This window comes from Cherax quadricarinatus, chromosome 27, assembly GCF_038502225.1.
Source record: "Cherax quadricarinatus isolate ZL_2023a chromosome 27, ASM3850222v1, whole genome shotgun sequence".
NCBI lineage: Eukaryota > Metazoa > Arthropoda > Malacostraca > Decapoda > Parastacidae > Cherax > Cherax quadricarinatus.
In genome coordinates this window covers 26,902,082-26,925,644 of record NC_091318.1, presented here as the reverse complement: position 1 = coordinate 26,925,644, position 23,563 = coordinate 26,902,082, and the positions used below count along the sequence as shown (strand labels likewise).

At 37.5% G+C, this 23,563-nt stretch overlaps 1 protein-coding gene across 2 annotated transcripts in view; it reads left to right on the top strand.

Moving 5' to 3' along the window:
* Positions 1-12,296, top strand: part of LOC128706040 (ubiquitin-conjugating enzyme E2 W-like) — a 119,708-nt gene extending 107,412 nt beyond the window's left edge. For both annotated transcript variants that reach the window (XM_070089153.1, XM_070089152.1), the window contains exon 6: positions 8,485-12,296. In XM_070089153.1, coding sequence (XP_069945254.1) covers positions 8,485-8,498 — 14 coding nt within the window. In that variant the 3' untranslated portion in view covers positions 8,499-12,296. The remainder of the gene's footprint in view (positions 1-8,484) is intronic.
* The last annotated feature ends 11,267 nt before the right edge of the window (positions 12,297-23,563 follow it).

The window sequence follows — 23,563 nt, the reverse complement described above, 5'->3', positions numbered from 1 at the left end:
TATACCAAAGGTGGAATATGTTTTGCCCTTGATGCACCAAAGATGTAGGAACCTAATGTGTGATAGGCTTACAACCTATAACATTGGGCATGTTTCTTTACACTGGTTGTCTATGTTCACCCATAAGTCAGGTGGGTACCTGGGAGTTAGTCGACTGGTGTGGGTCACATCTTGGGACAAAACTGACCTAATTTGCCTGAAACGCTATGCATAACAAGCGGCTTTATAGTAGTATGTCAGCTAGGCCTGTATACCATGTACATGTACTTGTAGCAATAAAGATATTATTATTATATTACAAGGATTTGACCCCCTACTTTTTGTCTTAAAAATTTGGTCTTAAAACCTCGACCTATACTTGAGTATATATGGTAGTACTGTAAATAAGAATATGCCATATAATGATAGTTTAACATTATTTAGTTTAAAGACGACATAGTAAGGAATAAACATACGGTATGCCCCCTCTTCCTACTAATGACAAATGTACAGTGGACCCCCGCATAACGATTACCTCCGAATGTGACCAATTACGTAAGTGTATTTATGTAAGTGCATTTGTACGTGTATGTTTGGGGGTCTGAAATGGACTAATCTACTTCACAATATTTCTTATGGGAACAAATTCGGTCAGTACTGGCACCTGAACATACTTCTGGAGTGAAAAAATATCGTTAACCGGGGGTCCACTGTATTGCCAAATTTGTTCATGTTCTCTCATTTCAGGATTTGGTGCACAATTATAATAATGGTGGTGGGAAGTTCACTGCCTGCACAGTATCCTGAAGGGTGGGTGGGGAGGTTGTAGTTAGAAGGGTTATTAGAAATGTGACATCAATGGACTTCTGGCAAGATAGCTAATGAATGAATAGTGATGAATATGTTTCCTTGGGCTTACCCAAATTTGGTGAAAGAGGTTGCGGTAAAAAAATATTTATTATTAGAAACAATATGTTGGTAGATAGCAACCATCCATTAATGTGAATGAAACAAGAGACCTATTCAGTGCTTCTCTAGCAGAAGTGGATTTTTTGTCTTATGAACATGTAAGATTACAGATAAATCTTACAAACTTCTAATTGCACTTAATATAGTATACTTATCTTTACGTTCCTCTGGTTTTATATTTTTTGTTTATGTAACATTTCCCTTTCAAATTTATGAGGCCTGATTGAGACTGGTCTGTATAGACAGTGATATAATCATACAGTAACCCTCTATTTAATGCACTAATTGGGAAGATCTGGTGGCCAGAAATGGCAGCTGTGGTAGATAAAAGTTTGTTTTTCTGTGGTTGTAACAGTAATTCTGTGACCAGAGGACTTTGTTTCTAAATGTACTGACCCAGCAGATTGTTCCATATATCCAAAGTCATTTACACTTAGTACTGTATAAATGTGAATTTGTGCATTTCGAGAGGATAGAGTAGTCTAGGATGACCAAGAAGGCATATAAATTGGGATGGCAGAAAGGAAGGGTAGTGGTTATCTTAGGAGGGGTTATTAGCGAGTGAGCAAAGGGGAGTACTAGGGACTTAAATGGGCATGCAAGATAAAACTGAGTGTAGTCGTGTTTTTTATAGCTTAACATGCCGTTGGAGTGCAAGGACAGTAACATTTATGAAGGGATTCAGGGAAACTCATAACCTGGACAGTCTTTTGGAGGTGGGTAGTACAGTGCCTGCAGTTTCAGTCACTCGGTTTATTTCTATGTGATGCATTGTACAAAATTAGACGATATTACATCTCTCACATGGAAAGCCCCCTTAGTTATGCCAAGCATTTCGGGCAAGCTTAACTTACATCTAGGACTATAGACAGTAATGATTTTCACAGTAAAATAGATTACATGATTATTAACCTTTTGACTGTTTCGGTCGTATATATACATCTTACGAGCCAGTGTTTCGGACGTATATACATGTATACTCAATAATTCTAGCAGCTTAAAATCAAGCAGGAGAAAGCTGGTAGGCCCACATGTGAGAGAATGGGTCTGTGTAGTTAGCGTGCACTGTATAAAAAAAATCCTGCAGCATGCAGTGCATCATGAGAGAAAAAAAACTCCGACCATGTTATTTGATTAAAACGCCGACTTTGAGGTGTATTTTCCTATAGTATTTATGGTTGTATTGTTGTGTTTACTTGGTCTCATTTGATAAGAATGGAAAACACATTACAGAAATAGAGATGATTTTGATTAGTTTCACAATGAAAACAATCTTGAAATTGAGCTCAAAGTAAACCATACCACGGGCGGGATTTGAACCTGCGGTCAGAGAGTCTCAAAACTCCAGACCATTGCGTTAGCCACTGGACCAGCTAGCCACAATAAGATTCGTCCAACTAGGTATATTTCTACACCATAGGAAGGTTAGCATAGGCACCGCTGTGACCACAAATGCAAGTTTTTACAGACGAATCTCCAGCTAGCGTGGCCGTGACCAACTCTAGCTCAAGTCCCCTCAAAGCCGTCAACGATTACGATTTCATGAGTCATGTTGACAGCTTTGAGGGGACTTGAGCTTGAGTTAGTCACGGTCACGCTAGCTGGAGATTCGTCTCTAAAAACTTGCATTTGTGGTCACAGTGGTGCCTATGCTAACCTTCCCATGGTGTAGAAATATACTTAGTTGGACGAATCTTATTGTGGCTAGCTGGTCCAGTGACTAACACGATGGTCTGGAGTTTTGAGACTCTCTGACCACGGGTTCAAATCCTGCCCGTGGTATGGCTTGTTTGCAATCGTGTCATTACGATTTCGTGAGTCATGTTGACAGCAGTGAGGGGACTTGAGCTAGAGTTCATCACAGCCATGCTAGCTGGAGATTCATCTGTAAAAACTTGCATTTGTGGTCACAGTGGTGCCTATGCTAACCTTCCTATGGTGTAGACAGGGCCGGATTACTGCATAGGCAAACGAGGCATTTGCCTAGGGCCCCGCGCATTTGGGGGCCCCGCGGTCCAAGGGGTTCAGGGGCTCGTCCAAGACTGCGCACATGGTGCAAGTGCAAAGAGCTCCCTACCTAAAAAGTTAAAGTGTTTGGAGAGTAAAATTGATTTTTAAAAATTAATCAAAACAAAAATAAATAATGAAATAAAATAAAATAAAAATAAATAAACCTAACCATAGATGGCAACACTCAACATGCCTTTGTTTACATCAGAACAGCTGCATTTTCCCGCTAATGGGCAAGTATGGGAGATTCCTCTCCAATTTTCTGTAGTAATTACACGTTATCTAGACTTGTACTGTGACAAATTAACTGAAGTGTTGTTGATAGACATTGATGTGTATGGATAAATGTTTGTTTTCACCTCTAAATGTTAAGGGAGGTACCTGATAGGGTTACTTGACCAGTAAAGACTCATGGACCAGTAAAGACGCATTTTTGGTAAAAATACTATAAAGAAAAACCTAAAAACGCAAACTGACTTCCGTTTGTAGGTTTTAAAAGCACTTTGTCCTGTCTTTAAGTCTTCATCATTTCAATAACAGATCTCAATTGATTGATGTTCTACATCACTTCCGTCGCAAATGCTTAGTTTTCAAGTTGCGATGGAAGTGATGTAGAACATCAATTAATTTACTACATATTTCCCCAGAAACACATAAGCCACATCAGAAAATCGTTGGTTGGGTGAAACTGAAAATTGTCCCTGCATTCTTTAATTCTCATGTCCTTATCTATGGTGGTAGGCCATATATCATGCAAAACATAATGATCAGTTTAGTTATGAAAATGGTAATATAAATACCATTGTGCATTGTTCTTGGACTCAGTATGATTTCTGTTTAAGTAAATTGGAGATCAAGGAGGACGAATTAGTAAAATATTCGTAGCCCAAATCACTAACCTAATCTATGGTAAAAGTTCTGTATATGACTCCTTTCTGGTAACATTTTGAATTTTTAGATGCACAGCCAGAGGAAAGGGGGCTACAAGGGCCATATCCCCCCAATTGACAGAAAAAAAAAATTTAATAATTAAAAAATTAATTGATGATGAAAAATTTGTATTTGCATGATTACAGACAGTGATACATCCTCATTATGGCATCTCGTGAACATGATGTTGGACGTTCTTATGCGAGTGGGTCACAGAAAAGAAAGAAGAAAATTCAAGAAGAAGAACAGAAAAAGAAATATGTAGGAAGCTGCAGAAAGATCACAGACATGCTCACGAAAACAGTTTCTGATGTTACCAGTACAGTTGAATCTGCAGATATGTCAGATCATACAGGAAACCCTCCCTCCATTATTTCTCAGCCAGCATCTACTTCTTTTGTGTCTCCTCTCAATGTCTCAACGGACATTTCATCCACAGGATTTGTCTTAAAAGATCCTGCCTCATGGCCAAATGTAATCCCAGATTCTCTACGTAATGCTTTCATTGCAGAAAACTTCAGTCAAACTCTGAACATTGACTTTAGGAAATCAGCAAGGATTTATGATGATGGAAGTCGTCGTTGTTTAAAGTCATCTATGTTTTATAGGAAGCTTGCAAATTCAGAAACTGTGAAAAGATCATGGATGGTATACTCTGAAAGCTCGGGAAAAGTGTACTGTTCAGCATGCAAGCTATTTTCTACCAAAGAAAATACCTTCACACAGGGGTTCAATGACTGGAAAAATTCCAAGCGTTTCGAGGAACATGAAAACAGCACCACTCACAGGAGCTGCATTTTAGCCAGTGTATTTTGTGCACAGAAAAAAGGCTTATTGGATTCTCGTTTGGAAAATCAAACTGAAAAAGAGCGCACTTATTGGAGAAAAGTTCTAGAAAGAGTTGTTGTTGTAAAATTCTTAGCTCTAAGAGGACTTGCTTTCCGTGGAGAAAATGAGGTTTTTGGTTCGGACAACAATGGCAATTTCCTAGGGATCATAGAACTGTTAGCACAATTCGATCCATTCTTAGCAAATCATGTGTCACGCCTTGGGAATACAGGAAGAGGCACTGTATCTTACATGTCATCTACTATATGCAATGAATTTATTGAACTGATGACTAAGAAGGTCCTCAATAACATCATAGCAGCTGTGAAAACTGCAAAATACTTTGCAATAAGTGTAGATTCAACACCAGATATTTCACAAACAGATCAATTGACATTCATTGTTCGCTTTGTCGACTCCAGTGGTAAGCCTGTAGAGCGCTTTATAAAATTTATTCCTCTTTCAGGCCATGATGGAGAAAAAATGATGAATGTAGTACTGGATACTCTGCTTGAACATGATCTCTTTATTATGGATTGCCGTGGCCAGAGCTACGACAATGCAAGTAACATGTCGGGTAAATATAATGGATTGCAAGCCCGTATCAAGCAAATCAACCCACTTGCTGAATATGTGCCCTGCTCAGCACATTCTCTTAATCTTGTTGGGTCATGTGCTGCGGAGTGTTGTGTCGCTGCAGTTTCATTTTTTGGACTTTTACAAGCACTTTAATTTTTTCTCTGCTTCAACGCATCGGTGGAGTATACTCAAGTCAACCATTCATGGAGATGTCATCAAGTCATTATCAACAACAAGGTGGTCAGCGCAGCATGATGCAACACATGCTTTGAAAGACAGCTTTGCTGAAATACGTTCTGCTTTGATCCAAATAGCAGAGGATGAAGACCAGACAGCAACTACAAGAAGCGAAGCAGCCAGCTTAGCATCAAAATTGGAAGATTTTGAATTGGCCTTACTCTGTGTGCTTTGGGACTGTATACTGGAACGGTTAAATGCCATGAACAAGACACTTCAGAAAATTGAAATTGAAATGGCTACTTGTGCTAACCTCTATGCAGGCTTAGTGGAATTTGTAAGCTCACTTTGCAATGATGAAGCTTTTGAAATGTTTGAAGAGAAAGCTAAACTGCTGGTGAAAGACTACAGTTACCGGGCTGATCATCAGCGGTCAAGGAAGAGGAAACGCAATTTTGAAGAGCCAGACAATGAAATTGTGCTGCTACCAAGGCAGAAATGTAAGACAGCTACATACTTCGTCATTCTGGATTCACTGATTACAGAATTAGTGAAAAGAAAAGAAATCTACCAGAATCTCAATGACAAGTTTGGATTTCTGTTCAAAATTACTACTATGCCAGATGAAGAATTGAGAGAAGCTGCATTAAAGTTGCAACAACACCTTTCAGCAGATGTTCAGGACACATTTGTTGAAGAAATAGTTCACTTTTTTTTGGTTATATGAATCAGATTAAAGCTCCACCTGAAAAATGTGCACCCTCAGCTGTTTTGAAACATTTAAGAAATGCAGGTATCTCAGAAACCTTCCCTAATGTTGACATAGTGTATCGCCTTTACCTAACACTTCCAGCTACTAACTGTGAAGGAGAACGTTCATTTTCTGTTTTGAAAAGAGTGAAAGACCAGCTCCGTTCAACAATGAGCCAAGACAAATTGTGTAACCTAGCCTTGTTGACCATTGAGTCTGATCTAACAAGAAATATTGATTTTCAGAATATAATTGATGATTTTGCCAATATGAAATCCAGAAAAAAGTTTATTTAAGAAGTGCCTGTGAATATAAACAATTCTTTACTTTCTTGAGTTTATATGATTTGATAGTCTTATGCATGATGCAATGATAATAATGGTCAGTGATTTATAAAGGGAATAATAGTGCTGTAGTGGTTATGCTGAATATAATAGGTACATGTCACTATTTAATAGCCTAATCTAGTAATACTATGCTGTCTTGAGTTTATTCTCTTTAAAATGCATGATTTAACAAGATAGTTATAATGGCTGTTGATAAATGGTTTTGGTTGTCTTGATGTACTTTCCCTATTAAATTTAATCTAAATAGCCAGAATGTATTTAATTAGACCTTAAACAGGCTCACACTGACCCCCCTCCCCCACCCCCCAGCTGGAAAGGGTCGCGTCGCTTACCCATAACTCAAAGGGGCCCCGCCAATCTGAATAGCCTAGGGCCCGGAGACTTCTTAATCCGGCCCAGAGAAATATACCTAGTTGGATGAATCTTCTTATGGCTAGCTGGTCCAGTGGCTAACGCGACAGTCTGGAGTTTTGAGACTCTCTGACCGCGGGTTCAACTCCCGCCCATGGTATGGTTTGTTTGCAATCGTGTCATTACGATTTCGTGAGTCATGTTGACGGCAGTGAGGGGACTTGAGCTAGAGTTCGTCACGGCCACACTAGCTGGAGATTCGTCTGTAAAAACTTGCATTTGTGGTCACAGTGGTGCCTATGCTAACCTTCCTATGGTGTAGAAATATACCTAGTTGGACGAATCTTATTGTGGCTAGCTGGTCCAGTGGCTAACGCGACGGTCTGGAGTTTTGAGACTCTCTGACCACAGGTTCAAATCCCGCCCGTGGTATGGTTTGTTTGCAATCGTGTCATTACGAGCTCAAGTAGCAGAAATGTTTGATTTTTACCAATGTTCAAGAGTAAGCAAATCACACCACACATCCAGTACACATCAACTGGGGAGCCTAATATTCTTTCACTAGTGCACTATTATTTATACCATTTTTACAATAATGCAGTAATCTGCATAATTAAGTTTTCTATTTTTTGTGAATAAAAAATAAAAATAGAAAGCAAGAGTAATATAAGAGGGGCCTGGAGACATGACTAATGAACAGAGGATGTTATTTTATTGCCAAGAATGTCTGCATTGCTTATTCTGGACCCTATTTTGAAATTGGCATCTTTTTTAATGTGTGAAATTGCCAAATTTCTGACCACTTTATTGGGTAGTTGAAATCAGTAAATGGGTGGTGTCTTGTACTCAATTGATAGAAAAAATGGAGTTCTAAAGAAATAGCTATGAGTTTGGTCAACTGGAACAATGGAATTGGCTAAAAATAGGGCTCAAAGTTGGCGAAATCGCCGATGCATATATATCGCTGAGATCGCTAACTTCGTGGGAGCGTAATTCCGTAACTTTTCGACCAAATTTCATACTTTTGTTGTCATTACCATCGGGGAAAGATTATCATTTCATAATTTTTTTTTTTTTTTTTTTTTTCAAAAAAATTTTGCAACAATCAAAGGGTTAAACAAATGTACATGAAGCAGATACAATTATAACAAGTTACACGGGAATAAGAACACTTAAATAATACTATATACAGGTCGGCCATCACTAATCCAGCATCATTGGGACCTGTAGTGTGCTGGATTAGTGAGTTTGCCAGATTACAGTGGTTAGGTTAGAATACATTTAATTAACCTCTCAATAAAGCCTCTGCTACATCTTTCTCATTTTCATCACCACTTTCTCCTCCATTGGCTTGCTGCTGTGGATTTACAACCATCTGCACAATTTCTGAGTCAGTATAATGATGAAATTTGAAATTATGCTAGCCGAAATTAGTGCCGGATGACTGATGGAACCAGATAACTAATTGCTGGATTAGTGATGGCCGACCTGTACTACAATACTATATTATTTAAGTGTGATATTATAGTAATGCAGTCATTATAATACTTCAATTTTTTTCAGATGACACAGTATGATATGATCTTACATACAGCCCCTGACCCTGGAAGAAACTCACCGTGTCGTCTGAGGCAGTACCCTTGGTTCCTCGGTGATGTGCAATAATATCATAAAGTATCGGTGCTGACTGCTTAAGAATGTTTTGATATAGAGCCACTGCTGGAAAGAGTGCAGCAGGCAGTAGAATATGGGAACATACAATACATAGCTGTGTAGGTGTCTCCTACATACAGTTTAACTATTAAATACTACTGGCTTTATCTATAAATGCCATAGCAAGACAAAGCATAGAAGGAAATTTTGGAAAAATATGGAATATGTATTAGCCAACCAGTATTGTTTATATGTCAGTGTATAGAGGTTCATTGTGAAAGATGACTCCCATTTTATGATCAAGGAGGTTTTTTTTTTATAGCTTATTTTAAGCTGTTCCAAAGACACTTAAAATTTATGTTACTACTATTTTTATTGATCCATATGTTATAGGTGATGCTGCAGTAAGATTATTTATTGTGTGAACATAAGAGTTAGTTGATAATGACCATTGAGTACCCGGCCTAAATCCTTAAATTGCCATAAGTCAGTAAATCTTAAACTAAAATAAAAGGGATTTCTTGAAGTCATATCTTTCAATAAATGTTAAAATTTCTGATGTTTGTACAAAGATAAATCTTGAAAAATATAAAAAAATATTCATAAGCAAAAGTTGCCATATAAAGCTTCTATGATGTAGTAAATCTTGTAGGTGTGTGATAGCTATACTGTGCACTTAATTTTTTTTACCTTTAAATGTTTTTTCTTCTAGAACTTGCCTACACCATATTGGTGTATCTACTCTATTTAGTTATAAGAAGCAGCTTCTATGCACATACAATATTTTGTGCTCAGCTTTCACTTCATACATCAGTTGTACTTCAGCTGATATTGTGCTCTTTATTCAACACGTACACACACGCTTCCAATAGTCATTTAGTTTTGTTACTTGTATTGATGAACAGGAGTTTGATTATAGCAGGGATGCACAGCCCTTGAGTGGCACAGTTAGTTATTGATGCATACATAAAAAATACCACTGACATGACATAATACCTTTCATACACTGCATAACTTAATTTATAGTCATTAATATTAGATGACTGAAAAAGGTTGTGCATCCCTGGACTGTTAGAAGGAGCAAGGCCAAAACTTTGGGTAAATAACTTTTTTTTTTTTTTCAGTAAATACTGTACATAACTTTTTAGCATGTTTGGTGAATATATTACATGCAACTTGCCAGCAACTCAGGAGTGATCCTGACCTCTGCAAATATAACCTATGCTTCTTAGAGGATTCATGTGGATCCTCAGTTGAATGAAATTATCTAGAATTTGGACTTAAATATTATTCAGTTCAATAAGATCATAAATTGGCAGGAATATATACATGTACTCAATAGTTTAAATTGCTTTATACAGGAAATTCCTCTACTTATTTAGAAAGTGAAGCAAGATACAGGTAAGATTTGAAGACAACCTATGATTGATTAAGTAATTTTTTCACCCTTGTTTTTCAAGCATATTTTTTTTTTCTCAGTGTTTAGTTTCATATAAATGCAGTATGGAAGATTTTCATTACAATGTACAGAAAGTCACAAATCATTTTATGTAATTAACTTTTTTTTTCTTTTTTGTCATTCTGCATTCGATGCAAGTTGATAATGAAACTAACCTATCATTACAAAGCATCATGCAGCTCAATCAAGCATTCATTGCACCCATCACTTAGTCATAAGCTGTATTATACAGAATCTTATGTACAAAACATTACATTAAACCATTCATGTGCTTAAATAATGCATTTTCATGATTAAATTTTGCTAGTGTTGATATTTTACTCAATAAACTCTAAAAAATGGAATAATTTTTGAAAGTACAATGCATATATAAGGAACTAATGTTATTTTTAAACACAGTAAATTCTTGAAGTACAGTATGTTGGAACTCTGTAACAAAAAGCATTATTAATGTTAACTGTTCTTGAGTGTACCAAATGTTGACCGGCAGGTCAACTACAAGGGCATGCTGCCAACAGTAGTGAAGAAAACCTGCTTTGTCGAATAAACTTTTATTGGGGCATTTCAATCTGTTGAAAGATCTGAAAAGGATCTAAACAAATTGAAATGTCCCATTAAAAGCTTGTTATGCAACACTTGACATTCAAGTGTTGTTGACATTCTTGTTCACAACACTTGAATGTTAAGTGCTGTGAACAAGTATGGTAGACAGACACCTGGTGTGAAGCAAACCTTTACCCTTGCACACTCATGGCACTGTATAACCCATAGAGGTTTAGTGCATGTTTTTGAATATACAGTATTATTAATAATTACCCAGAGAAAAATACCATCAGCAGTAAAGATTTGCTCTGTGCCAGGTGTCTTTCTACCATGTTCCATTTACTGCCACACATGCATAATCTCACACCATTCAGTTTGTAAGACTGATTTTTGCAGTAAGCGAACCAAACAGAAATTCTACTGCTTGTTAGGTCTGGAGTTTTGAGTCAATATTTTACGATTTAGAAATTGTTTGATGAAAGGAAGTGCAGTAATGTGACGATTTCAAGAAGAACGTATCGTAATTTCGGCACTTGTAATAATAGAAATTCTTAAATTTTAGAGCTGTACTATACAAGTTAACAATGTTAGAAATATATAAAACTATACAATGTTCAGCACGTCTCTAGTCTGGCATACCATACTCCAGCATACAGCTGTAATTCAGTACCTAGCAGTGCCTGTAGCTGTTGAAGTGATGCCCTTCAAGGGAGGTGCCTTGATGCTGGTGAAGGGCTCTTGATCCAAAGAATAGGAACAACTCTTTCTTTCCTTGGATCAACTCTGATTGCCTCCCATTTTCCTGATGCAGCACGATCGCTATAAATTTAGAACTCCTCAGTGTAATATTAATAATGTTGCATCTCACATTGTCATGAAACAGTTGTTGCATAGGAAATTGTTGCACCTCATTTTACTCTGTCATATTAGACATGCAGCCAGAGGAAATTTGACAAAATTCCCTTTGATAGTTCCTAATCAGCCAGGCTCTGGTGTTAATATTGGAATGCATGCTGCTAGTACCAGTAGCCTGAATTGTCAGGCCTTCAACCAAGCTGCCTGGTCTGGGACCAAACCACAAGAACGATGAACCCTGGAACCATCAACAGGCAGCATATGGGTACTGCCTGAGGGAAAACATACTGTGTATGTTTGGGGGTGCTAAATGACCCATATGGTTAACTCTTTTTGTGCAAATAATAATAATAATGTTTAGTGGCATGGTTATGTAATCAGGGAGTAGTAGTCCTTAATTAGCTTCCAAGTTTTGTGACCTATTACAGTATTTTTTTACTGTAGTATATTTTTTTTAATAGGTCAGTACCGTGTCTGGTGATGCACATTATTAATTACCAAACATAATGCTACATAATTTAATGTTTGTTAAAGTACACCAATCAATATGCTTGCATTCTTAATTAACAAATAAGAATATATTACTTTATAAATAAATTATGACTAATTGCAAAGGGTGAATCATTGCTGTAGTCATTATTATTATACACAAAAAATTACCAAGAACTGCTAAATATGTAGCAAACAGTAATGCAAATGACCAATGATGCAACAAGAATGAAATGGAAAGAAAATTGCACATAGTAATATACTCTGTTAAATTTTCGGCTGCCAGAAACATGAAAAATAAATTTACTCCATTAGAAATGTCATTTATATCATTATATAATATCCTACAGAGGAGATGCAATAAACTGTCTGTTTTTGTGTGTGTCTAATTTCCTATTTAAATTTACGAGGGAAGGGGAACTTCATTTTAGCTCAATTTCTTGGTCCTCATGTCTTAACTTTCAACCAAATGTGAGCGAGTGTTTTAGGCTAAAGGAATATCAACTGGATGAATGTTGTTAAGGCAGCATTTCACCTGTACACTAACATCAAAAATACATTTATTTAAGGAATTAAAGTCAAGTGTATATACATAAAGATACAAACCTCTTATTTCACATACCTTTGTGATATAGTTATTCTATTTCTAGTTTTAAACCCATTTTGTTATTCTTCATTCAAATTGGCTATCTCCTATTGAGGTGTGGTGATCCAAAAAAAAAAAAGATGCATTCACCATCATTCATACATTGGCTTGCCAGAAGTGTGGTAATATCACAGTTCAGATAACCCTCCAAAGTATAACATCCTCACCCCTATGGGGTGAAGGCACTGTACTTCCCACGACCAGGATTCACGTTCAACTGGTTTTCCCCAGACTCCATAAATTTTACCTTTCACAACAGTACTTCAAGCCATAAAAAACACTTTTCTCCACTCTAATTTAGCATGCTTGCACAAGCCTGTTGGATGTTCAAACCCCTGGCACTCAAAATCTCCTTTACCCTTTCCCTCCAACCCTTCCTGATATGACTCATTTTCCATCCCAGATTTATGAACCTTCTTAGTCATCTTATCCTGCTCCAACTTCTCAATGATCAACAAACCCTCTTCAGTATTTTGAATTATCTTCTAATCTCCATTCTGAATTCTCTGTATAATATTCATGCCACACATTGCTCTCAAACATGACATCTCCACTGCCTCTAGCCTCACTTCAATGTCTAAAACCCATGCCTTGCACCTATTAATAAAATGCTGGTACCAATATACTCTGGTATATTCCCATTTTACCTCTATAGACAAACTTCTATCAAAAGATGCCTCAACACCTACCTTTTTAACCCTCAACTATTCTATGGTTCACCTTGTCTTTCACAGACCCATATGCCAACATGTTCACTCTCAAATATCTGAATACACTCACTTTTTTCCATACTTCCTCAAATTATATTTAATCTTGCACTGTCTAGACTAAAATTATGTTAATCATCACTGCTTACTTTCAATTTCCTTCTTTTACATATTTTTTTTTTTTTTATTAACACATCGGCCGATTCCCACCAAGGCAGGGTGGTCCGAAAAAGAAAAGCTTTCATCATCATTCACTCCATCACTGTCTTGCCAGAGGGGTGCTTTACACTGCAGTTTATAAAACTGCAACATTAACACCCCTCCCAAAATTCCTCCACTAACCTTTCCAACCTCTTCAGATCTCCCAAAAGAATGGTGTCATTGACAAGCAGCAACTGTGACAGCTCCCACTTTGTATTGGATTCATAATCTTTTAACCCCCATACCTCTCCTCCATACCCCAGCATTTATTTATTATTTACAACCCCATGCTATAAATACATCAAACTGCCTTGGTAACATCACACATCCTTGTTTAAGGCCTTTCTTTTTCTGGGAAATAGTCTTCCTCCCCCCTCTCCTACATACCCTACCCTTAGCCTCACTATCTTCATAAAAATGCTATACTGCTTAAAGTGACTTGCCACCAGTTCCATACAATTACAACATCTGCCATATTGCTTCCCTATTCCACCCTATTGCACAACTTTTTCTAAATCCATAGATGAGACAAACACTGCCTTACCTTTATATAAGTATTATTCGCTTTGCTTTAATGTAAACACTTGGTCTACACATCCCTTACCTTTCCTAAATCCTACTTCTGCAATCCCACTTTTTTGTCTTACGCTTAACTCTGTCAACAATTCATTTTACCCAGTACGTATACACAACAACTTTACCCGTAAGTCATACCCTGTCATCCCCTTTTTCCTTATATACAGGTCTCCCTCAACATTCACGTTTTTAACTTTCACAGGCTTCACACATTCGCGAATTCCCAACTGCCAAATTCCCAGCCACCAAATTCCCAGCCGCCAAATCATATTTAAGTTTCCCGCCACCTGCGAGTCCCTACTACCCTCTCTCCGACCCCCACAACTGGCAGCCAGCCCTCCCACCACTCAGTGTGGTGAGTGTTTTGTTTGTTCATTATTTGCTATTAAACTACAGTATAAATAATGTAAACCCATTCATGACTGCACATTGGAATGGCTATTCGGACAGGTATTAGACGGTGACATCATGTGTTTACTCTTGAACACTGCAAAGAATTAAACATTTCTGCTACAGCTAATAATAACAATAGTAATAATAATAATAATAAATATGATATAATTGAAGAAGGAAATTGTACAAAAATACGAGGGAGTGGTTGACACATCGTCAGTGTGACTTTGTTTATGCTGGAGTGAACATTAGTCTCCCTGCTCTTCCAAACATTTCACAATAATTCATTGTGTTTGGTGCTTGTAGATTGAGTGTGACTGGAGTGGTAGAGGCAGTGATTGAGGCAACGGTATTTTCATAACATACATCTTAATAATAATACATGTTATTAATAATATGTACTATTATTATTTATAACATGTTATTAAATACATACATGTTAATAATAATACATGCTATTAATAATATGTACTATTATTATTTATAACATATGTTATTAACCCTTTGAGGGTCGACAGGCCCTCTCCGAAACTCGTTCTCAGGGTCGGCCAAATTTAAAAAAAAAAAAAAATTATTTTTTCTTATGAAAAGATAGAGAATCTTTTCCCGATCATAAAGACACCAAAAGTTTGAAATTTGATAGAAAACTTACGGAATTATGCTCTCGCAAAGTTAGCGGTCTCGGCGATGTTTACGCATCGGCGATTTTGCCCACTTTGAGCCCCATTTTCGGCCAATTTCACTGTACTAGTCGACAAAAAACATGAATATTTCGCTAGAACTCCATTTTTTCTATCGAATGGGTGCAAGAAACCACTCATTTATGAAATTCAACTATCCAGTACAGTGGTCAGAATTTAGCAATTTTGCCAATTTCACACAAATTTCAAAAGATGCCAATTTCGGAATAGGGTCCAGAATAAACAAGAAAGACATTCCTGGCACTAAAATGACATTTCCTCTAGTCATTATTCACGTCTCAAGGCCCCTCTTATATTCTTTTGCTTTCCACTTTGAATTTTTATTTTCACAAAAAATATAAGATTTACTGTTATGCAGACTACTGCATTAGTGTAAAAAATGGTATAAATATTATTGGTGCACTTGTGAAAGAATATTAGACTCACCAGTTGACGTGTATTGCACGCTTGGCACGATTTGTTTACTTTTGAAGTTTGGTAAAAATCGAACATTTCTGCTACTTTGAGCTCAATTTCAAGGCACCTTTCTTTGTAAAACCAGTCAAAATCATCTCTATTTCTGTAATATGTCTTCCATTCTATAAAATGAGACCAAGAAAACTAGAATACAACAATAAATACCATACGAAAATACACTGCAAAGTCGCTGATTCATTCAAAAAAAATGGTCAAAGTTTTTTTTTTCTCATTATGCACTGTGTGCTGCAGGATTTTTTTTAGACTGTGCACACTGACCACATAGACCCATTCTTTCATATGAAGGCCTACCAGCTTTCTCCCACTAGATTTGAGGCCGCTAGAATTTATGAGTACTAGTACGTCAAAAACCCCTACGCGTAAGACGTACTAGTACGACGAAAACCCTCAAAGGGTTAAATACCACTGCCTCAACCGCTGAATTATTGTGAAATGTTTGGAAGAGCAGGGAGACTAATGTTCACTCCAGCATAAACACACTGACGATGTGTCAAGTAAGCAAGTTTATTCAGGTATACACAAATACAGTTACATAGAATTATCATACATAGCAGCATATGTGTAGAGAACCTAGGATAACCCAAAAAAGTCAGAGTGACTTATTTCCATTGGGGTCAACCACTCCCTCGTATTTTTGTACAATTTCCTTCTTCAATTATATCGTATTTATTATTATTATTACTATTGTTATTATTAGCAATAGCAGAAATGTTCGATTCTTTGCTGTGTTCAAGAGTAAACACATGATGTCACCGTCTAATATCTTTCCTAATGGCCATTCCAATATGCAGTCATGAATGGGTTTACATTATTTATACTGTAGTTTAATAGCAAATAATGAACAAACAAAACACTCACCACACTGAGTGGTGGGAGGGCTGGCTGCCAGTTGTGGGGGTCGGAGGGAGGGTAGTAGGAACTCGCAGTGCTGGAGGCAGTGGTGGAATCTGGTATTTAATAACATACATGTTATTAAATAACATACGTTATTAAAGCATAACATGTATATATTTGGTACAATTTACGACGTTTTCATGTATTTTATGATTATTCTTGGTTCAACAAGTTAAGGAAGCAGTATTGTAATATATTTCCCTACAATATATTGGGGCACCAAACATTCACGGTTTTTCAACATTCGCGAGGCTCTTGATCCCCTAACCCTCGCGAATGTTGAGGGAGACCTGTATAGTGGATATATTATCCAAGAATTCTTTGGTTAATTCGTTTATGTAATTTTTAGCCATGCCCTATTGATCTTGTTCTATTTAATTATTAATATAGGGAAATGCTAAGCCCCTAAGGAACTGGGAGGCAGTCAGTTTCTTTCCAAGGAAGGGAATGAGAACTCTTCATTAGAAATCCAGCACCTTACTTCAGGGATTTTGAACCTGCTGTAAAGTGCCTATTCTCATCTACATTAGTTCAACATATAATAAATTGTCGTGCCTATTAGAGTGCATACAGGATCCACTTCTGACATGTAAGCCACCCCAACACTCACTGAAAATCCCACCTTTGGTGCAGACTTTTTTTTTTTTTTTTAACAAACTAGCATATTACAGCAACTCTGATTTCAATTTTACTTTCCCCCCCACCTTCACTAACTCCTGATGTTACACACCCCTACCTCTTGCTCTCACTCTTAACCTATGCACATTTCTACATTTGTGGATCCCTCCCCGCAGAACTGAATAACCCCTAAGGGTTAATTTGATGATAATCTTGTCTACCCTATTCCCCAAAATACATCTACGTAGTGACCATATTTCCTTTCTCGTTTTTATCTGTGACAGAAGGCCCAGTTTTCTGTCTACCTCACTTTCCTTATCTTAGGCACTAGTTTGGATGACCCTATATACTAAATATTGGTTTCATACAGCTGCTTCACACATGTGGTTTGCATTTTGAAAGTGTTGTCATCTCCATAATGTATATTAGGCATGGATTTCATTTCTGAATCCACACTTAGTACATTGAACTCCTCAAAGTACATTTTTTGTACCAATCTATCCTTTAAATTTATTAAGAGCAATGTAGTCAGGGCTTCCTGATATACCTTTGAAGAGTTTTGAGAGCTGACTTTTTTTTTTTTTTTTTTTTTTTTTTTTAATACTATTACTTTATATTTGCTTCCTTCCAGTTGTCTTGGAATTCCTCCATCATCAATGACTTATTACATTCATGGGGAACTGCTAAATCTACACGAGTCACAGTGCCTGAGGAATGATAGGCAATCAAGTTCAATCCAAAGATGTTGTATTCAGTTATGTAGATCAAGAGCCCCTTATTAGCATCAAAACACCTACCCTAATAATATATTAAAAATACCATGCACTAAACCTATACAGATCAACACCTTTCCTGAGATCAGTGACTTTAAAAAGATGAACACGTGACTAGCAAAGTATCTCGTCCCCCCTTTCAGTATTACATTCACAGAAAAATGTTAAACTCTTATGGATCATGCAGTGCTGACCCTCTTTTGGTATTCATGATGATATAATGAAATATGTATTGATTCCTGAAGCTTTTAATTCTTAAGCTGTGCATGGATTGGAGATATGACAGTCTTACTGTGGGTAATATTTTTTGCAAAGAGGAAACTGAAAAATTATAGTGCATAAAAAATTAACATAAATATGAACACAAACTTGAAAAGTATTAAAACTTATCCTTCTATAATGTGCTGAAGTTCAACAAATTTAGTCTGCTTGGCAACTTTTTTGCATAAAATTAAATTTTTTATGCATGTTCTTAAATTTGTTCATTTCTTATTGGGGAATTTTCAAAGTATCCAATGATTCGGTATCCATGGCTTCAGTTATCCACAGTTTACTGTGGCCCAAAATTACCTCTTAATTTTGCATAATAATAATAGCCCCAAAGGACAAAGTAGAGAAGCTGGCATTTCTTCAGAGCCTAAGAGAAGCCATAAAGTGCTCCCCATCAGTGAAAAAGTGATAAATTATGCACAATAAGTGGAGAATTATCAATTAAACTTTATAATAGGTGTGTATAGGACTTGTATATAGGGTTCGCTACTATCCACAGTTTCGGTATCTACGGCAGGTCATACATATCCCCCATGGATATGGGGGTCCTACCATACTGAGAAATTTTCAGTGTTGGGTGCTTTTTTGGGCATGGCACTCCATAAAACCTGAACACATGCACAGTGCATCATCACATATCTTGTAGTTGTACTCTATCTTGTATACACTATTTTCATTTTTCAACGCTCTTAAACACACAATTAAGACTTATTGAGAGCAGTTTTCTTGCTCTGTAGTAGGAATAAACTTAGGAAAATGTCAATACAGTGGACCCCCGGTTAACGATTTTAATCCGTGCAAGAGGGCTCATCGTTATGCGAAATAATCGTTATGTGAATTAATTTTCCCCATAAGAAATAATGGAAATAAAATTAATCCGTGCAAGACGCCCAAAAGTATGAAAAAAAATTTTTTTTACCACATGAAATGTTAATTTTAATACACACAAACTGAAAAAGGCATGCACATTATTATCACACTGGCCGATTCCCACTAAGGCAGGGTGGCCCGAAAAAGAAAAACTTTCACCATCATTCACTCCATCACTGTCTTGCCAGAAGGGTGCTTTACACTACAGTTTTTAAACTGCAACATTAACACCCCTCCTTCAGAGTGCAGGCACTGTACTTCCCATCTCCAGGACTCAAGTCCGGCCTGCCGGTTTCCCTGAACCCCTTCATAAATGTTACTTTGCTCACACTCCAACAGCACGTCAAGTATTAAAAACCATTTGTCTCCATTCACTCCTATCAAACACGCTCACGCATGCCTGCTGGAAGTCCAAGCCCCTCGCACACAAAACCTCCTTTACCCCCTCTCTCCAACCTTTCCTAGGCCGACCCCTACCCCGCCTTCCTTCCACTACAGACTGATACACTCTTGAAGTCATTCTGTTTCGCTCCATTCTCTCTACATGTCCGAACCACCTCAACAACCCTTCCTCAGCCCTCTGGACAACAGTTTTGGTAATCCCGCACCTCCTCCTAACTTCCAAACTACGAATTCTCTGCATTATATTCACACCACACATTGCCCTCAGACATGACATCTCCACTGCCTCCAGCCTTCTCCTCGCTGCAACATTCATCACCCATGCTTCACACCCATATAAGAGCGTTGGTAAAACTATACTCTCATACATTCCCCTCTTTGCCTCCAAGGACAAAGTTCTTTGTCTCCACAGACTCCTAAGTGCACCACTCACTCTTTTCCCCTCATCAATTCTATGATTCACCTCATCTTTCATAGACCCATCCGCTGACACGTCCACTCCCAAATATCTGAATACATTCACCTCCTCCATACTCTCTCCCTCCAATCTGATATTCAATCTTTCATCACCTAATCTTTTTGTTATCCTCATAACCTTACTCTTTCCTGTATTCACCTTTAATTTTCTTCTTTTGCACACCCTACCAAATTCATCCACCAATCTCTGCAACTTCTCTTCAGAATCTCCCAAGAGCACAGTGTCATCAGCAAAGAGCAGCTGTGACAACTCCCACTTTGTGTGTGATTCTTTATCTTTTAACTCCACACCTCTTGCCAAGACCCTCGCATTTACTTCTCTTACAACCCCATCTATAAATATATTAAACAACCACGGTGACATCACACATCCTTGTCTAAGGCCTACTTTTACTGGGAAAAAATTTCCCTCTTTCCTACATACTCTAACTTGAGCCTCACTATCCTCGTAAAAACTCTTCACTGCTTTCAGTAACCTACCTCCTACACCATACACTTGCAACATCTGCCACATTGCCCCCCTATCCACCCTGTCATACGCCTTTTCCAAATCCATAAATGCCACAAAGACCTCTTTAGCCTTATCTAAATACTGTTCACTTATATGTTTCACTGTAAACACCTGGTCCACACACCCCCTACCTTTCCTAAAGCCTCCTTGTTCTTCTGCTATCCTATTCTCCGTCTTACTTTTAATTCTTTCAATAATAACTCTACCATACACTTTACCAGGTATACTCAGCAGACTTATCCCCCTATAATTTTTGCACTCTCTTTTATCCCCTTTGCCTTTATACAAAGGAACTATGCATGCTCTCTGCCAATCCCTAGGTACCTTACCCTCTTCCATACATTTATTAAATAATTGCACCAACCACTCCAAAACTATATCCCCACCTGCTTTTAACATTTCTATCTTTATCCCATCAATCCCGGCTGCCTTACCCCCTTTCATTCTACCTACTGCCTCACGAACTTCCCCCACACTCACAACTGGCTCTTCCTCACTCCTACAAGATGTTATTCCTCCCTGTCCTATACACGAAATCACAGCTTCCCTATCTTCATCAACATTTAACAATTCCTCAAAATATTCCCTCCATCTTCCCAATACCTCTAACTCTCCATTTAATAACTCTCCTCTCCTATTTTTAACTGACAAATCCATTTGTTCTCTAGGCTTTCTTAACTTGTTAATCTCACTCCAAAACTTTTTCTTATTTTCAACAAAATTTGTTGATAACATCTCACCCACTCTCTCATTTGCTCTCTTTTTACATTGCTTCACCACTCTCTTAACCTCTCTCTTTTTCTCCATATACTCTTCCCTCCTTGCATCACTTCTACTTTGTAAAAACTTCTCATATGCTAACTTTTTCTCCCTTACTACTCTCTTTACATCATTCCACCAATCGCTCCTCTTCCCTCCCGCACCCACTTTCCTGTAACCACAAACTTCTGCTGAACACTCTAACACTACATTTTTAAACCTACCCCATACCTCTTCGACCCCATTGCCTATGCTCTCATTAGCCCATCTATCCTCCAATAGCTGTTTATATCTTACCCTAACTGCCTCCTCTTTTAGTTTATAAACCTTCACCTCTCTCTTCCCTGATACTTCTATTCTCCTTGTATCCCATCTACCTTTTACTCTCAGTGTAGCTACAACTAGAAAGTGATCTGATATATCTGTGGCCCCTCTATAAACATGTACATCCTGAAGTCTACTCAACAGTCTTTTATCTACCAACACATAATCCAACAAACTACTGTCATTTCGCCCTACATCATATCTTGTATACTTATTTATCCTCTTTTTCTTAAAATATGTATTACCTATAACTAAACCCCTTTCTATACAAAGTTCAATCAAAGGGCTCCCATTATCATTTACACCTGGCACCCCAAACTTACCTACCACACCCTCTCTAAAAGTTTCTCCTACTTTAGCATTCAGGTCCCCTACCACAATTACTCTCTCACTTGGTTCAAAGGCTCCTATACATTCACTTAACATCTCCCAAAATCTCTCTCTCTCCTCTGCATTCCTCTCTTCTCCAGGTGCATACACGCTTATTATGACCCACTTCTCGCATCCAACCTTTACTTTAATCCACATAATTCTTGAATTTACACATTCATATTCTCTTTTCTCCTTCCATAACTGATCATTCAACATTACTGCTACCCCTTCCTTTGCTCTAACTCTCTCAGATACTCCAGATTTAATCCCATTTATTTCCCCCCACTGAAACTCCCCTACCCCCTTCAGCTTTGTTTCGCTTAGGGCCAGGACATCCAACTTCTTTTCATTCATAACATCAGCAATCATCTGTTTCTTGTCATCCGCACTACATCCACGCACATTTAAGCATCCCAGTTTTATAAAGTTTTTCTTCTTCTCTTTTTTAGTAAATGTCTACAGGAGAAGGGGTTACTAGCCCATTGCTCCCGGCATTTTAGTCGCCTCATACGACACGCATGGCTTACGGAGGAAAGATTCTTTTCCACTTCCCCATGGACAATAGAAGAAATAAAGAAGAACAAGAGCTATTTAGAAAAAGGAGAAAAACCTAGATGTATGTATATATATATATGCATGTGCGTGTCTGTGAAGTGTGACCAAAGTGTAAGTAGGAGTAGCAAGATATCCCTGTTATCTAGCGTGTTTATGAGACAGAAAAAGAAAACAGCAATCCTACCATCATGCAAAACAGTTACAGGTTTCTGTTTCACAGTCATCTGGCAGGACGGTAGTACTTCCCTGGGTGGTTGCTGTCTACCAACCTACTACCTATGTAAACGGCCAATTTGTTGAAAGAAAAAAGAAAAAGCTTTTATTTTCATCATTACTCAAAGATAATTATGTCTTATTTAATTCTTCACTGCAATATCAGTGAAATTCCTCAGTCTTCATTGCAGCTACTCTCTGTTACCAAGGTCACTAAACATAATTATTATAATCAAAAAGAAGTGCTAAGCCACAAGGGCTATACAGCCACTAAACAAAAGAATCTTCTTGATTTTCCCCATTAAAATTATTGTGTCTGCTTGCCATGGTATCAAACATGGTACTAGACTCTAACATTACAGATACAGTGTATTAATTTTGATTATTATTATTATTATTATAATCAAAAAGAAGCGCTAAGCCACAAGGGCTATACAGCGCTGCTTATTAATTTTGAAATGGCAAATATTCTACCACTGGTCACAGACCGGGCCGCGGGGGCGTTGACCCCCGGAACTCTCTCCAGGTAAACTCCAGGTACTGGTTCAGTTAAATTCCTAGACCTACCCTGAATTAGATAATATATTAATAACTTGTAGGGAAATATAAATAAAGTACTGCTCTTCAGTTTCCCGAGACCTTAAAAATTGTTCAGACTCGGCTCTCTTGGGTTTGGACCGGCTGATCTAGTGACTCCTTGAACAGAGCATCATCTAAAATCAATACTTTCAGTACTTCTTTCCAAGAGCAATTTCAGTTTGGCTCTAACTCTAGTGTAGTTTCATTATATAAATAAAGTTAAAAAAAAAAATGCCAATGAAAACAGAAATACCCAATTCCTTTGTAGTTCACCAACTGTGAAAAAAATATAAAAAAAAAAATGCCCAAGTGTTTTTTTTTTTGT